The sequence below is a fragment of the Anas platyrhynchos genome, chromosome 11, assembly GCF_047663525.1.
Source record: "Anas platyrhynchos isolate ZD024472 breed Pekin duck chromosome 11, IASCAAS_PekinDuck_T2T, whole genome shotgun sequence".
NCBI lineage: Eukaryota > Metazoa > Chordata > Aves > Anseriformes > Anatidae > Anas > Anas platyrhynchos.
Window position 1 is genome coordinate 25,126,511 of NC_092597.1, and position 16,273 is coordinate 25,142,783.

The window sequence follows — 16,273 nt, forward strand, 5'->3', positions numbered from 1 at the left end:
TCCTGTTTTATTTGGATTTATGTGCCTCACTCAGCTGAGGGCTGAGGGAAATTATTAAAATCCATTCCTTCAATCCTCCCAATTTACCTCAAATTGCTATTGCAGTTGTTTCGTGTACAGAGAAGTATGTATTTGATTAGCAGACACTGTCTCCTGTAAGTCAGTTTATTGCACAAGTGAAAGTTCTGAAGACAGACAAAACTTCAGTCAAAGTTGAGAACAGACTACTTCCACCCTATTCCAGCTTGCAACGGATCATAGCCCAGCTCCAGTTAAGATACTGCAATTCTGACATCACAATCCTTGTTTTTTCTCCACTTTCAGAAGAAGCACAGACTGCTTCCCTAGAAGCATTTATGAGTAGATGCTGAGCTGCAGAAAGCATGGTTCTACTAGGTCAGAGTAAAAGAAAAAGCTTTCTGCACTCAATAGGCAATTGTACAGAATTGGCAGGAAGTGCCACTTAAACAGTGGTTCATCAGGCAAGTACCAACTACAAGGAAAAAATTCCAAGAGCACCAGAGGCATCACTGCTTGTCATGCTGTTGGTCACAGTCTGAAGAAAAGGTCTTGGTGTTCAAACTCCAAAACTGCAAGAGAAGGATACTGTATTAGCTACATTGAAAGGAGCTCCCTCTACCAACAACCCACATCACCATTTTTCAGCCAACATTAAATAGCAGGTAAAATTCTGCAGGGCGAAAAAAGCACATGGAAACTGTAAGTTAAATCGTTCTGGCTCTGTTACTTTTCTGTCATGGGTATTAGCAATGTTTTGCTTCTAATAATTATAGCTTAACTGATAAAAATATCTTAATGATCATTTAGATCACTTTGTGTTTCAGGTGTCTCATAATAATGCTGTGAGCATTCCTGAAAATACTCCTACCTGCCCAAGGTTCCTCCAGCCTGGGTGTAGTATTTGTTATAATCCAAGCGTAGTAGCAGTTGAGCTAGGTCAGAGTTTATCTGGTGGTTTCGAACACTAGAGAGAATCTTGAAGAGCAGTGATGACTGACGACTGAATCCCTACAAATTACAGGAAGTCATTTCAAGGCATGCTGAGGAAGGCTCTTTGTCCTGCCTAAACATTTAACAGCATGAAGAAGAGAATCACTGCAGAAGAACTGATGCTTGCAGTCCACTATAAGGTAAGTTGTCAGCCACAAGAATTATTAGGTGTTGGGTATCCAAAAGGAGGGAGAAAGGTACAATCTGATGTACACCTCCTTTCTACTCAATAGAGTGATTTCTGCATAACTGCCCACATTCTTCCCTTCTGTGCATATGTAGTTTTTCTACCCAGGAGTTATTGATTAATTAAAGTTATTGCACTCATTCAGAAAGTCTCATCTCAGCTTAACGGCTGTAGAACAAAAGTAAGTTTAAAGCCAAGATGACTATTTAGCCAGATGTTTGCATAGGAGACAAACACGTACATATAAATATAGATTCACCTTCACCAGAATACTGAGTTGTGCAGCTCCCCGCTCATCTAATGGGCCCAGATTCTGACTCACCAGAGAACAAAAACTATGACAAAGATCTAGAATTTCATTTAAGCAGTGAAAAACCTGTGTGGAATAAGAAGTACAAGACAGCAGTTAAATGCAGTCTGCCTCAGAGAACATTTTTAGTATCTAAGAAGTTGCAGCGTTCATAACTTAAGATGTTACTAATACCGTGTTTTTAAACAATCAGTAAGGAAGATGATAAAGCAGCTGTAGCATTTTAAGGCCTTTTTCCTGAATGAAGTAAGACTTGCACAATGCACTACATCTTCTCTCCTTGTCCTGTACCCCCAAATCAACCACGTTTTGCAGACATCACTGGGGAAACAGTCACTGGCATCAGTCTACCAGCCATCAACATAGGCCCAGAAGTTGATCATTGGCTATCCTATCCAACCAGCAGGCCACCACTGCAGCTTCAAGGTTGAGAATAAGACTAAAGAACAGCAAGAGATATAGTTCAAGGGCTTAGTTCTACTGTTTGCTAAACTTGGAATGTCTTAGGTCTATTGGGCAAGGTAATTTGCATTCAAAAATGTTAACAAAAAGCCTAAACACCTCACATGCATGACTTCTGGAATATTTGTAAGTTCCAGACTGGAAAATTTAGTATGTTACCACCTGAAACACTGAGCAAAATAATGAAAGAGACAAGACCCAGGATATCACGGAGTCTCATTGGCACCAACCATCTTTCTAGATGTTTTCTGTGAGGCTACGTATTTAATAAAAACAGAAGCAACATTTTAATATACTTTTGACTAGAGTAACAATACAAGACCATTCTTGTAGTCCACTGTGGAACATCTCGAATATTTTATCCTCCTAAAGTTTGAGACGGGATTTTTTTTCCCTAGCTAATGCATTTCTCTATCAGTCCCTCAGGAATACAGCTCCCAGCACTATGCTAATTGGTACCTCTTCAATGCCATTGCCCAAGAGAAAAACACAGCAACATTTTTTGTTTTTCAAGTTAAGGAAAATTGTTCACCACTCCCACCAACTGTAACTTAAGTGATCTTAATTAACTTATCTCTGCTAGTTTATACCTGCTTTATTCTTAATTCTTAATTCTCTGCAGGAGATTACCACTGATCTGTTTTTTGAAGAGACTGTTTGTCTGATCTGTTTGCAAAGCTACTTCCTGGGGCAATTGGAGAACTCATAGAAAAGAAGTGAAAATCTACTTACAGGCTTTAGGAGGATGAAAGACTGAGCCAACAGATTGCTTAAGAAATGATCATGAGCCAGTCTAATACTCTCAAAATCTCGTGTGGCATTTATCTGTTGGAGAAGCTGTGAGAACTGAGATTCCAGTACATCCACCTGATGGATATGTAAAAAAATCTCATTAGTATCTTCCTTTATGAGGAATAAGGAGTACCTCAGACCAGCTAAAAGTTTTAAGAAACTTACTCTCCCTATTGCTACTCCTAGATTAAGAGGCTGAGCATCACCTTCTCTCTGCCCCCAGAATGGAGACCTATATACCACACTAGTACAATAATATAAGGGAGGGGAAATAGATGCTTAAGTATTACCTAAGTAGAAAATAAATTGGTCACTTTCTTTAAGATTAACTAGTGAAAAAATGTACAGCTAATGCATAAACAAAGGTATTTGTCTTCATTTCTGAATTGGAACACTGGGAGATGCTATCTGGAGGCTCAGGGCAAAGGCTGCAGTGCAACAGCTCAGCCAGGTTATTGTAGAATCTAGGAAGTCGAGCCCCCTCAATTCAGCTGTTGTTGCTATTAAATTGATTCTCACAAAATTATGCTGCTACTAACTAGTGTTTAGATTTGAAACATCTCTTTTTAACTTCAAAAGGTCAAGAGTACAGCTTCTTTCAATTCTTAGATAAAAATAAACTTAAATTAGAGCTCAGTTAACAGGGCAAGGGAAGAAGATAGGATGGTACTTTAATGATGCAACTTCAGGGATGAGTGGGGCCTCTCACAAATGCTTAGTAGCACTTGAGAGCCGTAACATTTGCATTTCCATTAACGCTCAAAATCTCTACTTATTCAAACAACCTAAAAAAAACAACTACTAATTGTAGCACTGAATCTGGGAACTCATAAGTTTTAGCTTAGGACTTCAGTGCTCCCACCATGAGTTTCTGCCAGTTTCTGATTAACTGATACGGGTTTAATATTCTGTATAATCCTGACCTGCAGATAATACTGAAGATTGTCCACAAGGAAAGCCATGTGGTCCCTCAGACGCCACTTGATGGCATCAGTTCTGTTAGATTTCAGGTGTTTGCGTTGCATCTGGAGAGCCCAGCAGTGTTGTAGCTCAGCCTGGACCCGTCGCACGCTTAGCAGGTATTTGAACACAACATTGTACCTACATTCAAAAAATACAAAGTTGTTGAAGAGGGAACTCTTCCTTGGGTACAGGTACTGGAGAAGATAACAGTGCAAGATTGGAAAAAGAAATGGGATGTGATTGTTTGCCAATAGGGTAGGTCAGGAAATGGCCCGTCTCAGAGTAACGGGTTTCTACTTGTATTGGTTGTTAACCTAAAAAGTAATTTCACCATAAGCAGAGAAAAGCTGTCAAAGTTTGACAGATCTATTTTGTTGACAGATCTGCCAGGATCTTGCTGTCACTAGCAACAATTGTACCTTCAATATGACTAAGTGGAAAGAGTAATTTTAAGTTTCAGGGAGCAAGTTACAGTGTTATAGATCTACCTTTCTCTCAGGAGAAGGGGGAAAAAATGAGTGTCTGAGATCAGGGAGCCTACAGACATAGACAAAGACCACACCTAGTACTTACTTCTCCAAAACAGCAGGAGTAAAGAGAATGTGCAGCGGCCACTGAACTTTGTAAGAAAGACCCAGAGCTGCCCAGCCAGATGCAGGGGCTTCACGTGGAGATAACTCTCGGGTAGGCCCTTCACGAGCCTGAGGAGTATCTGAAAACAAATATGGTACTGAATTAAGTCTTCCTCTCCATCAAGGCAGCCCACAGAAGGACAAAAAGGGGAGAGAACAGAATGAGAAGAGCAAAAGCAAGCTAGGCCATCACGGAGGGCTGTGAAGGGAACAGATTTATTTATTTATTTATTTTTAACTCCAAAGAAGGCTAATTAATAGGCTTGAAAACAAGATCATCATGTTTCTTCTTTACTCATTACTAAACATGCAAGTAGGTACCTTTATGCTCCTTTCCATGATACTCAATGGTCAAGTGAAGCAGAGGGAGAAGGTTGTCGTCATCTAACAGTACTTTATGAGCAGACTGCTGAAATGCAACATTGACATCTGACAGAGAGAGAGCACAGATACCAAATACTCATGACATTGCAGCTAGTGTTAATTTTGCATTCATTCATTATTTATGCAGGGACATAAAAGACAACAGCGATGCACTATTTATACCCCTTTCATTTAGTTCCACTCACAGATATGGAGAGAAACCTGCCATCTGAAAGTTTCTAAAAGATGTTTTCTTTACTCTCTCTGTGGGACAATTTAATTCAAAAGTGCTGCTCTTTCAAAGCTAATGAAGACATTTAGAGGATAAGATGGGGAGCTCTTCTGTATTGGACATAGCTAACCATCTGCCTACTATACCATAGAGAGGACAGTTTGTACGTGAATAAGCAGCACTCACCATGTTCAGTTACAGCCGTAGGTGGTGTTTTTAACATGTGCTGTGCAGTGTCAATGAAAGCCTGAAACAGCTCACCTCTTCCCAGAAGATAAAAGTCTTTTATAATCTGTGGAGATAAGTTTTTGTATATAAGCATATCAAAAACCTAACAGAAATACTAGGTGTCCTAACTGATAACACTTATTACTAGACAACTTCTGCCATTTCAAAACAGCTGGAGAGCTCTGAAATTCATCCACTGCCCAAAAGGTTTACAAGGCCTTGCTTCAAGAGGCAAACCACAAAGCCCTCTAACTCTGTCTGACCAAGTTCTATCACCGCACTCATTCTTGAGATCTGGAAAATGAAAATAGCTTTACCTAAAATAAAAAAATGCAGAACCTAAGATGGTAAAGAATTTACTGGGGGAATAGCCATAAAAAACAACAATAAAAAAAAACCCTACAGCACTAATTTTAAGCTGCTTTAGCAAGAGCAAGCTAGAATTGGTATTACCTTCAGTTGTCCTAGTAAATCAGATTCTTCCACCATCAGTTTCCAAAGATGCTAGCGAAGAAACAAACAAAACACAAGTAACCACTTCTCAGATTTATCTAAACCCATTAACTAAGATCAGTAGCTGTCTTAAAATACTTGAGATTCACACAAAAAAGCACCCATATAAAATACAAGAACACACTGTGAAGTCAACCCATGCTACTAATTAGAACACTGCTGATGCATACCAGCAAAAAACATGAAGCCTCAGGTCAAAAAATAAGTGAAGTCTTATGAATTCATTCCCATCCTAGTTATATTCTTGCTTTTCTAAGCTCCCCACCTTCTCCAGTTTTTGGTATTTTTCCAAATTAAAAAAAAAAAAAAAGCACCAATGCAAAGCATTTGTCTAAGTAAAAGGCCAACTGTTACATCAAAAGCATGGCATGAAAAGTCTTCATGAGTAAAACAACCGTTACGTACAAATTCCCTGCTTTTCTCCATGCAAATGACTGGTACTTGTTAGTGTCCTTTTATCATTAGAATTTGGAGTAACACAACACTCTGAGTCCCATAGGAACCTGAAAACTACCTGCAGCCTCCACGCTCCTGTTTTATCACTGATTGTAAAGTTCTTCCCTTCCTCTGGTCATTCACAAAACTCTAAAGCTTCCCAGCCTGTATAGTTATCCTTCCTGGGATCCTTACCTCAGCAACAGTGCTCCGTATCCAGTCAACCACAGATTCAAAGTCCACCAAACTAAAGAGTGGTTGCTGCTTGAGTCGGTGTAGTTCCGCTGCAAAAGTGTCCTCCTGGTTTTTTAGGATGGAGCCTGTGCAAGTAAGAAAAAAGTGTTTTGGACAATACTAAGGAATACCATTTGGAAAACTGCAGACCCCTTCCACCTCCCTGGCCCTGCTGGCTGCACTGTTCCTGATACAAGCCAGGATGCCATTGGCTTTCTTGGCCACCTGGGCACACTACTGGCTCATGTTCCGGTGAGCTTGACCAATGTCCCCAAATCCTTTCCCTCTGCACAGCTTTCCAGCCACTTTGCCCCAAGCCTGTAGTGCTACATGGGGTTGTTGTGACCAAACTGCAGGATCTGGCACTTCGCCGTGTTGAGACTCATCCCACTGGCCTCTGTCCATCGATCCTGCCTGTCCAGGTCCCTCTGCAGGGCCTTCCTACCCTCTGGCCGATCAGAGAGACATAGAATCTTTTCCAATGCTAATGATTCTACGAGTCTTTGACACATCCTGCAACATACATACTCAGAGCCAGATGTGCTCCTGTGCCTGTTTGCACCCTTCAGGGACAAGGATACAAACTGAAAAAGCAACATGACATTTACAATATCTGTACTTATTCAGAGTAAAGCACATGGTGAGTTGTTGCTGGGAACTTGGAACTGATGTTTGGAGAGTGTTTTTTTTCATTCATTCCTTACATCCTTCCCTAGCACTTTGAAGCAGAACACTGAGACCACTGCTCTGACCTGGCACGGACATCCATACTTTCTGAAGAATATCAGCTGATCATCAGCAACTGTTAAGGAATTCATTCATAAAATATTTTGGAAGATACTCGTCAGTCATTCACAGGTGAACAAAGAAAACAAGAAAGAGGTTTCTCACCTTTTCTGGTCAGGTTAACATTTTGATTCTCAAACATCTGTACAGATTCTCCTACAAACAAGATTTTCTCAGCAACCCGCACAGGAATGTATGATGGCAGCATTTCTACTCGCAGAGAAAACTGTTTTAGAGATGGAGCTAACATGTTCTCCTCCTCAATCAAGCGCTGTCAGAGACCCCAGGGAAAAGATAGAGAGCACGAGGCAAAAGAAACAAAAGGTTGAGAAAAACAGGCTTAAAATTTTTGAAAATTAAACAGAGTACATTAAAAGCAACCAGAAAAGTAGCAGATCTGGTCTGCCTAATTTCAATAAGGCTGTAAACTTCTTGATACTTCTGGCATACTAGCAGATCTCTCTACAGAAGATGTTTTCATCAGAAAGGGGGGTAGTGGGGAAAAATGAAGTGCAGCCTTTGTTGAACAGCAGTAAATTGGCTCTCCCAAAGGATAATGCCACAACAGCAAAATGAATTATTCTTGCAAGTGCATCACATTAGTTTTTCGCTGCCGTAACAATGCTAATTAGCATTAGCAAAAATAATCCTATTTATCCCTATTCCCATGTTTTAGCACAACTAGAACATTTGTGGTACAGATGCACAAACACAAATACCTCCACTAGTGAACAGACAGCTTAAGGATCTGAAGGCTTGCGTATATGAATTTTCTCAATTATTTCCTGCAAAACGTTTTTCAAAGACACAGTATGTTATTAACTTCCTCCTGAAGGTATAAGTAAATATTAGAACTCCAGGTAGTGATGCTATATTTTCTTTCAGAGAAGCAATCATAGCAATACGGATTATTTCATCTGGTTGTCTTGTTATTGGAAAATTAGGTTCGTTAGACCATAATCAAAAAACACTATTGTACCAAATTTTTGAGAATGTTTGTTTTGGGAATGAATTCTTCATTTTAACAGGAGAGTTCAGTATGAGTTTGCATATGGACGTTAACAGCTTGGCAATTCTTAAGATTCTTCTGACACTTTTAGATGAGGAAATACCCAAGAATTTTGAATTGGTCTATCCCATCAGCACCAAGGGTTTATTATTTTACTATGGGACAGCAGAACAGCCAACATCAATAGTCAATAATACTGAACAAGAGATTTAGTTAGGCTCTCTTGTTATCTTCTTGATGTGCCTACATTTGCCACCAGGGATCTAGAAGACTTACCAATTTTCACATAGATCATACATCCAATACAGCAAAATGACTGATTCTCTGTCGTCTTCTGAAGTTTTTCCTTGTTTATGACTGTGTATAGTCTTTCCTCAGCAAAGACTGTTTATACAAGGCACTTAATAATTACGCAAGGCAGGTTGTAATGGGGATGAATCTTTTATGCATTCACAGCTGGAGTTACATGCAACAAACTAACACCATTGATGCCCATTAAATGTTTTCTCATACAAAATTAGAGAATGTGAATTTACAGAGTGGTTCCTCACTAGCACCTGATGTGAAAAATATTCAGACGCATAAAGCATGGAAGATCACTCCATTGGGAAATCTGCTTTGCACAAGAGCAATTTAATGGTATGCCATCTACATGAGGAGTTAATGCATTTCACCAGTATTCTCGCAGGCTGTCCCCTTGCTTAACTTAGCACCCTGGACATGTTAGCAGTCTCTTGACTATTCCTTAGCAATTTTTTCCCCAGTAGTGTCAATGGCATTACCCTGTTAAGTAACATTTCCACTCTGATTTGCACCAATGGCTGTGCAAAATAAGTACCTGAGCCAGCTACCACCAGAAAGGGTGCAAACAAACTACACCAAAGCTTCTTACACTCTTTCCCCTGCAATTGTTCATGCTATCATCTATGTCCAGGTTGAGAAAATCAAAGAGTTGACTAAGGAATCAGAAAAGAGTCGAGCAGGGTGAGTACCACACTTGAAATTACTTGACACCAGCATCTACACAGATTCTATCAATACGGCTTTCTGCCTCAAGGTTATCCGGCTATGCCCACCAGTATGTCTCTCTTCTTTATGCCTAGCTGCAACCTATGACAATATTCTGTTGATCTACCATCCTACCAGCTGTGGTGGTTTCACCCTTATGGGCAGCTGAATTCCACCACACTGCTCTCTCACTCCCTTCCTAATAGGAAGAGGGGGGAAAAAGGAATTAAAAAGGCACACAGGTTGAGATAAGGACAATTTAATTAAGGGGAAAAAAAGAGGGAAAAGAAAAATAAACGAATAAAATAATAAAAAAAAAAGAAATTAAAAAAAAGGTTACACTGAAATGAAGAGAAAACAATTATTCTTAACATCCCATCATCAAGCAACGTTTGGCCATGTTTTGTAAAATAGGGCCTCAATATGCATCGCAGTTTTTCAGGAGGACAGATGCTTTCCTAACAAGACTCCCCCTACCCCTCTTCTCCTTCCCCTTCCACAGCTTTTATTGCCAAGTGTTAAGTCATATGGTATGGAACATGCCTTTGGTCAGTTTAGGTCATCTGCCCTGGCAATGTCTCCTCCCCACACCTCTTGCCCACCCCTAGCCTCCTGGCTTTGAGGGGGTTGGAGAGAGTGTTGATGCTGTGCTAGCACTGTTTAGCAACTGCCAAAACACTGGTGTAATATCAGTGCTGTTTCATGGGGAAAGTGAACTGCATCTCTGCCAGACCCAGTACACCAGGTCGCAATAATGACAAGTCCAGCATAGTTTGCACTGAAACAAGGTAATACGTTTCCTCTTTAGTTACCTACGGAACAAAGGTGCCAAGCCATGACTTGCAGCCTTACCAAGTCCTGCAGCTCTCGTAGCTGTTTTCCTGTAAGTCCCCCAATTCCTAGGTCATCATCATCATCTTCAGGTTGGCCAGGGACATTTCCAGAAGAGGGACCCTGTTTGATAAAGAACTCTTCATGTTGGTCTAGTAGCAATCCATGTAGCATCCAGGCAGATAGCTGCTTATACATGACTCCATGACACACAGCCAGAATCCTGAGATCAAGAGAAATAAGACAGTGAGTTTCTGCATGCACTAATCAAAACTTCAATGTACCTCATTCTGGTAAGTCCAGTTAGTTAAATATCTAACACAGATTTTTTTTTTTTAATTTTTTTAATCAGAGAAAGATGAACTGATCACTCAAAAAAAAAACAAAAAACAAAGCAGCAAATATATCCTGTGAATATGTGGCTTCTGTAGAAAGAAATGCTTGATTGCTTGATTATAATGAAGTATAAGGAAGTTTACAGTGGCTTCCCAGTTCTGCTGTTTCTACTCTATTACTATTTCAGCGTGAACACTGAAAATAATTATCCTTTAAGAGCCAATGGCCTGACTTTCTCACCAAAGACACAAAAACATAGCAACATCCACCCAGTGAAATACATCTTCCTGAAGGATGGAAAAAAAGAGTAATAGGTCTGCTACATCGAAAACATTTCATGTAGATTTCAAAAGAAGAATAAACATAGGATCTGAACTTTCCTCAGCACTGATACCTCAGCAAGATATCCAAAAATAGAAAGTATGGAGTGTTCCTGCCATTAACCTGCTTTAGATAGGTAACGGGGACTGTGACAATTTGCCCTGCATGCTACTCCTATTTCTACATCATGCAGTCCTATTTTGAGAAGTATTATCTGCTTTTACAAGAAAGATAACACATTGACACTAACTCCAGTTACTACTTAAGAAGTTTTATTGCATCTACATACTTTTCAAGAGCACTGCGAACAGGAGGCAACCCCCCACAGCTATGTTTGTGGACGGTTTCCAGTATCTGACATCCATGAATCTGCAGAAAGAAAAAGCATTTAGAAAAAGCATTTTCTGCACAAGTCTGGCAGAAAGAGATGAAACATACTCTATATAGTGAAAAAAGAGGTGATGACCTTTGTGAGCCTGTGTGAGGCTGCACACCCAAGTTTTTTCTCAAAAGATTCCCTTAACAAAAAAAATAAGCATCTCGTAACTCTGAAAACATTAGCCTCCGCCTTTTATTTTATTTTATTTATTAAACTCTGGTGAGGGTGGGAGAGAAAACAGGCTCAGAAAAGAAGAAAGTCCAGTTAGCAGCATCTTGTACTTTGAAATGTGCTGTGATTAGAATATCTGTCAGAGATCTTACTAATAATGAAACAGAAAAGATAATTAAATTGAGTCTAAATGGATTTGTGAAACGTTCAATACTTACAGTAGTACTAGGAATGGGGCACCCATTACTGAAACCAGATTCTTTCCTAGCATTCTATTGTGGTGTGAGGTCAGAAGATACTTTTATCAGCTAAAGAAGAAACTTGTTAAGAGAGACTAGCTACAATTTTGCTGTACCTTCTGAGTCTTGATCTGTTCCACCACAACCATTACAGATGGGAAGAGTAACTGAAACTGCAGAACAAGGAACAAAATGTTGAATTAGTTTGCTATGCAAGGGAGAGAGAAATTGTGACTGGGTAAGTGCGGACAGCACCTGATTACAGTAATTTAACCAAGCCATCATCATGCTTTCCCCACAAATCGGAAACCATTCTGTGACCTGAAAATCACTGGAAAGAATACACTCCCTCGCCTGGATCAAGATGCACTAAGTTACTGCATTCCAGCTGCAGTTCAGACTAAGCACAAGCAGCAAGGAATATGCAAGGGTAAAAGTGAAAAACCTAAGATATGTGTTACAGTGCAAGTAATCCTCTAAACATGATCAGGGGACTACAAATTTGGAGGCATTTAAAAGAAGTGACATGACATGAAAGAATAAACTTTGTTTATCCCACCCATGTTCTCATTAGACATATCACAGAGCAGAAAGAGTAACCGAAGAATACTACGTGTTTATTAACATGACATACCTGGTCCAAGGAATAATTAACATGTGAGATGGAAAGATGCGGGTCAGCCAAAAACTGTAAGAACAAAGCAATTAATGAAAATTAAAATAAGTTATAGATAAGTAAAAAAGCAGGTTTGATTCTATATTCCATACCCTTAGTTCCGACAGCTTTCCCTCCTCCTCCCCCCCGCTTTTTTGCGTCATGTCCCATTTAGGCTGTAACTTTTAATGAAACCACTGCGCAATGACTGTACACAAGGTGTAACAGCTACAAAGCCACCAAGGGTTTAATCAGAACCCTCACAACTGAAAACAGAAGTCACAATAGTCTGAGACAGCAATGGGCTCTGAGGCTGTTGAGGCACTTACTGAACTGTGTATAAAAAGGGACTGACTACTTATTAGAATGAACAGTCATTTATAATGGCACCTCACAGGAATAATTTGGAAGCCATTCCTAAAGGGGAAAGAAAACTATCTTGTCGCCTCTTTAACTCCTACCACATAGCCCATTAATTGCAGAAATGACAAGTTTTCACAATCTGTCAGCAGCAGGACAGCCTCTTGTTCCAACTTTCTCTCCTTTACCTCTTGTTCAAGGTCAAGTAGTGCCTGTCGATACGGCTGCAATACTGAATCAAGACCCGTGCAGAAAGCTCGCAAATAAATCCCATGTAATCCACCCTGGTTTTGCTGAGATACATGATGGTCCTAAAAGCAAACAATAAAATCTACATCAGCTCCTCAGTGCAGGTCTAAGGAGTGATGGAATTTCTGTGCAGCTTTACACCAGCATCCAATGATCGCAGCATCTTGAAATGCACCTCGACCCCCCAGAAAGCGCCCAGAGAAGAAACAGCAGAGTTCCATTTAGCTCTTCTGCGTACGCACGCAAGGGTCGCCACGAACCCTGGAGAATCTGCAGCGATCGCCAATTACCGCGTTACGTTTCCCCAGGACCGAGATTTGTACATTCCGCCCACCTCTCCACACGGGTTGTCGCGGACCCTCCTTCACTTTCACCGCGCGGAGCCTTGCGGCGCCCCGTTGGAGGCAGCACGGTCGCTGGGGCGAGCGCCGGCCGGCGCCGCGGCGCATCCGTGCCCGGCGCGGTTCGGGCGCAGCGGCGCCCGCTCAGCTCTGCCCCGCCCCGCCCCGCCCCGCCCCGGGAAAACAGCGGCCAGGCGGCCCCACCTGCTGCTGTACGTGCCCGGTGTACTGCTCCACGAACTCGGCGAAGCGGATGTAGTCGGTGCCGAGGCGGCAGAGCCGGTTCAGGACGCTCGTCTCGCTGGGGTGCAAGAACGGCAGTTCCTGGGACACCTGCGGGGAATGACAGCGATGAGGGCGGGCGCGGGGGCGGGCGCGGGCCGGCCGTGCCCCGCCGTACCTGCAGGCCGCCGCGCTTGCTCCAGGTGAAGGCCGCCCCCGGGTACCCGCTCAGCGCCAGCAGCAGCTCGTGGATCATCCCGCTGCGCGCCGCCGCGCGGGCCGCCGGGAGGGGCGCGAGGGCTGCCGGGAAGGGCGCGTCTGCGCCGCGGCCGCCGGAGGGCTCGCGGGCGGCGCCTCGTCCCCGGGGAGCGGCGGAGGCCGGCGCTGGCCTCGCGCGGCCCGGTGGCAGGGCGCGCTCCGCGGGCGGCTCCCCGCCGGGCCCGGGAAGTAACGGGAGGATGGGCGAGCGCGCCGGCTTTCCGGAAGAGTCCCCGGGAGCAGCTGGCCGGGCCGGGCTAGTCCGGTGCCCTCCTCTCCGCTCCTGGGGCGCTTTGGCGTGGCCGCAGGAGGACGGCTGAGTGACTCGGGTGGTTGTGGTGGCAAGTGGTGGTCCAGAAGGGCCCTTCCAGAACAGCAGCGAGCTCGCAACCTTCTAGGCTGTTTTCTCGTCTTTGTTTTTGGCATTTCTTGTTACGTTTCTTTATTGTTTTCTTAGGATGTGTGGCATTGTTCTATGCACGTTAGTTTGACCTTGGTCTTACCTGTTATATGTTGGTCTCACCTCAAGTACTGTATACAGTTGTGGGTGTCACAGTATAAGGAGGGCGTAAAACTATTAGTCTCTGCAGGTGGGCAACTGAGGTGACGATGGGGCTGGAGAGGAAGATGTGCGAGGAGCGGCGGAGGTCACTTGGTTTCCTCAACTTAGAGAAGAAGAAACTTGAGGGACAACCGAATTGCTTTTCTTCCTGTGCATTTTTACTCATTATGTCTTCATTCAGTAGAAAGTAGTGTTAAGCATAACGTTTATTATTTGCAACAGATAAATAACTTTACTGACCAAGTGTGTTTGGTTCATGATCAGTTTGCTGTAGTGTGCTCTGTTTTGTAGGAGAAAGTTCTCGTGTTATGTTCCTACAGGGAAGAAAAACGTTCAAGTACGTAGCCTAACTATCTAAATAAAATTGTCTCTTAATACCCTCTCTGACATGTATGCATTTATTTTCCTATAGCTATATTTGCAGTATACTGGGAGCTCCAACAGTATTGTTCTATTGTATATCAATGCAATCAAACCATTCTCTTTATATTGACGAAGCTTCTGTTGGCTGAACAAAGACTGGAGTTTGGCTAGGCAATTGTTCATCATTGACATAAATGTCACAGTGTGCAGTTGTGCCAGGAAAACTACGTGATACTCCTGCTTTTAGGAAGCTGTATTTGAGGGTTAGCACTGTTAGCTTCAGTCTTGTGGTGCTGAAAGCAGTCACAGTCCTTCCGTATTCGTTAGAGGCTGTGGTTCAATCCCATGCTTCTGACTCAAAGTTCTGTGCTAACAGATGGCTTATGATTAACAGTAAATTGAAATACGATTGTTAACTGACTATAAAGCTAATCATGTTATACTCAGATGATATATAGTTAAATATGTGGAGAGTGATGGCTCAATATTTGACCCTAGAATGCTTTGCCTGTAAATGCCGAATATATAACTTAGTGGTATATTGTACATTGCTAATAACATGGTGCTTTTATTTATGTAAATACGTACTAATTTAATCTGATAGGGAACTCTTGAATCTGAACATAATAGTCTTCTATACCTATAAATCAAGGTTATAGTAGCATTCTGTCACAAAAAGTGAGACTGTCAGGTGTCTTTCTTGAGAACAAGGCAGAAGGAAATGGTGTAACATTTCCCTCTGCAGAGGGAACGTTTGCTTATTGCAGTTATGGGTGGGGGGAAGCTAATTTTTGGGAAGGTAAAGTTAGTGATTTGTTGGAAGTGAGTCATACTAAAAGTAAAGCTAGAATTAATTATGAAAGCATTTCAAATAGAGATATGGCAGCTTTTTTGTCATTGGAATTTCTTATTTGATGGTGAGAGGTACGGGTTTGAGTTCAGCTAAATATAGTGGTCTGGTTAAGACTTAAATTACTTTATTGGTTCTCAAAGTGCCTTTGTAGGTAGGCTACATGAGAACAAGTACAGGCAAAACAAACAAACAAAAAAAAAAAACAAAAAACAAAAAACAACATTAAAAGGTGTTAAAAAAAATAAAAGAAGGGGAGGATGTCTGTGCCACAGACAAATTTTGAATCGCCCAGTGTTTTCCTTTCTCTAGGTAGCTGAGGGGCTTCCCTGGACCTTACAGATGCTTCAAGTGAAAGAAATTGTACCTGGTGCTTGGAAACAAGTACACAGTGTTTGCAGTTCAAGAAGTGTTCTTGCCAGCTTGCCCATGTTGCACTGTCACAGGGAAAAAGAGAGGTTTTCATGATGGTTTCTGTGAATGGAGAGATTGCTCACCTTCCTCCAAAGAGTAAGTGCTCCTCTGCTATTTCATCAGCCTGTGGCTGTGTGTTAGCTGCATGTCCTGACTATAGCAGGACTGGGCAGGGTTAGGGTTCCTCCTTGTCTGTTGCTTGCTCTCAGGCTTCCATGAGGAGTCCTGCAGACTGTGTGCATCTACAGCTGTGTGCCAGGCAGCTTCCGGCTGTATACATGCATTTTATGCATATATACGCACGTGCAAATTAAGTGTGTGTGTGTATATAACACACATGCATGTGTGTTTAAAACATATACTGGGTCATTTGAGGCAATTCCATCAGATTCATGCAGGGCATTCTGGGCCTGTAAGAACAGAGAATGTAGCTAAACTGGGTAATTAGAGAAGACAACAAAAACGAATACGGACCTAAACCTCATTACAGGTATAGAGGATAAGATTTAAATGTATCTTGAATGAAAGTGGTCTAAAGGGAAAGGTCACATGTCTGT

General features: G+C 42.0%; 2 protein-coding genes across 4 annotated transcripts in view; one reads left to right on the forward strand and one right to left on the reverse strand.

Moving 5' to 3' along the window:
• Positions 1-151: 151 nt before the first annotated feature.
• TUBGCP4 (tubulin gamma complex component 4) lies at positions 152-13,585 on the reverse strand. 3 transcript variants are annotated; one of them, XM_027466299.3, is made up of 18 exons: positions 13,448-13,585; positions 13,252-13,380; positions 12,646-12,768; positions 12,077-12,130; positions 11,559-11,615; positions 10,943-11,022; positions 10,018-10,219; positions 7,254-7,419; positions 6,324-6,448; positions 5,634-5,684; positions 5,139-5,244; positions 4,679-4,786; positions 4,299-4,437; positions 3,686-3,863; positions 2,703-2,837; positions 1,458-1,574; positions 890-1,029; positions 152-590 (listed from the first exon to the last, which is right to left on the reverse strand). In XM_027466299.3, exons 1-18 carry the CDS (start codon positions 13,523-13,525, stop codon positions 578-580), a joined length of 2,001 nt encoding a protein of 666 aa, XP_027322100.1. In that variant the 5' UTR covers positions 13,526-13,585; the 3' UTR covers positions 152-577. The 3 variants fall into 3 exon arrangements, with proteins under 3 accessions (XP_027322100.1, XP_038041043.1, XP_027322101.1); XM_038185115.2 differs by having other exon boundaries at positions 1,440-1,574; XM_027466300.3 differs by lacking the exon at positions 1,458-1,574.
• A 2,169-nt stretch (positions 13,586-15,754) lies between these two features.
• IQGAP1 (IQ motif containing GTPase activating protein 1) overlaps positions 15,755-16,273 on the forward strand; it is a 60,283-nt gene continuing 59,764 nt past the window's right edge. The window contains exon 1 of the mRNA XM_038185113.2: positions 15,755-15,812. Within this exon, the coding sequence (XP_038041041.2) occupies positions 15,767-15,812 (46 nt within the window). The 5' untranslated portion in view covers positions 15,755-15,766. The remainder of the gene's footprint in view (positions 15,813-16,273) is intronic.

What these genes read in the sequence shown, in the direction of transcription:
- TUBGCP4 (XM_038185115.2), bottom strand. Translation starts at nt 13,525, where the DNA reads ATGATCCACGAGCTGCTGCTGGCGCTGAGCGGGTACCCGGGGGCGGCC. An exon ending in TACTTGACCTTGAACAAGAG is followed by an intron (nt 12,131 to 12,645) that starts GTAAAGGAGAGA and finishes TTGTTCTTACAG; the next exon opens with TTTTTGGCTGACCCGCATCT. An exon ending in TACGAGAGCTGCAGGACTTG is followed by an intron (nt 7,420 to 10,017) that starts GTAAGGCTGCAA and finishes GGTCTCTGACAG; the next exon opens with CGCTTGATTGAGGAGGAGAA.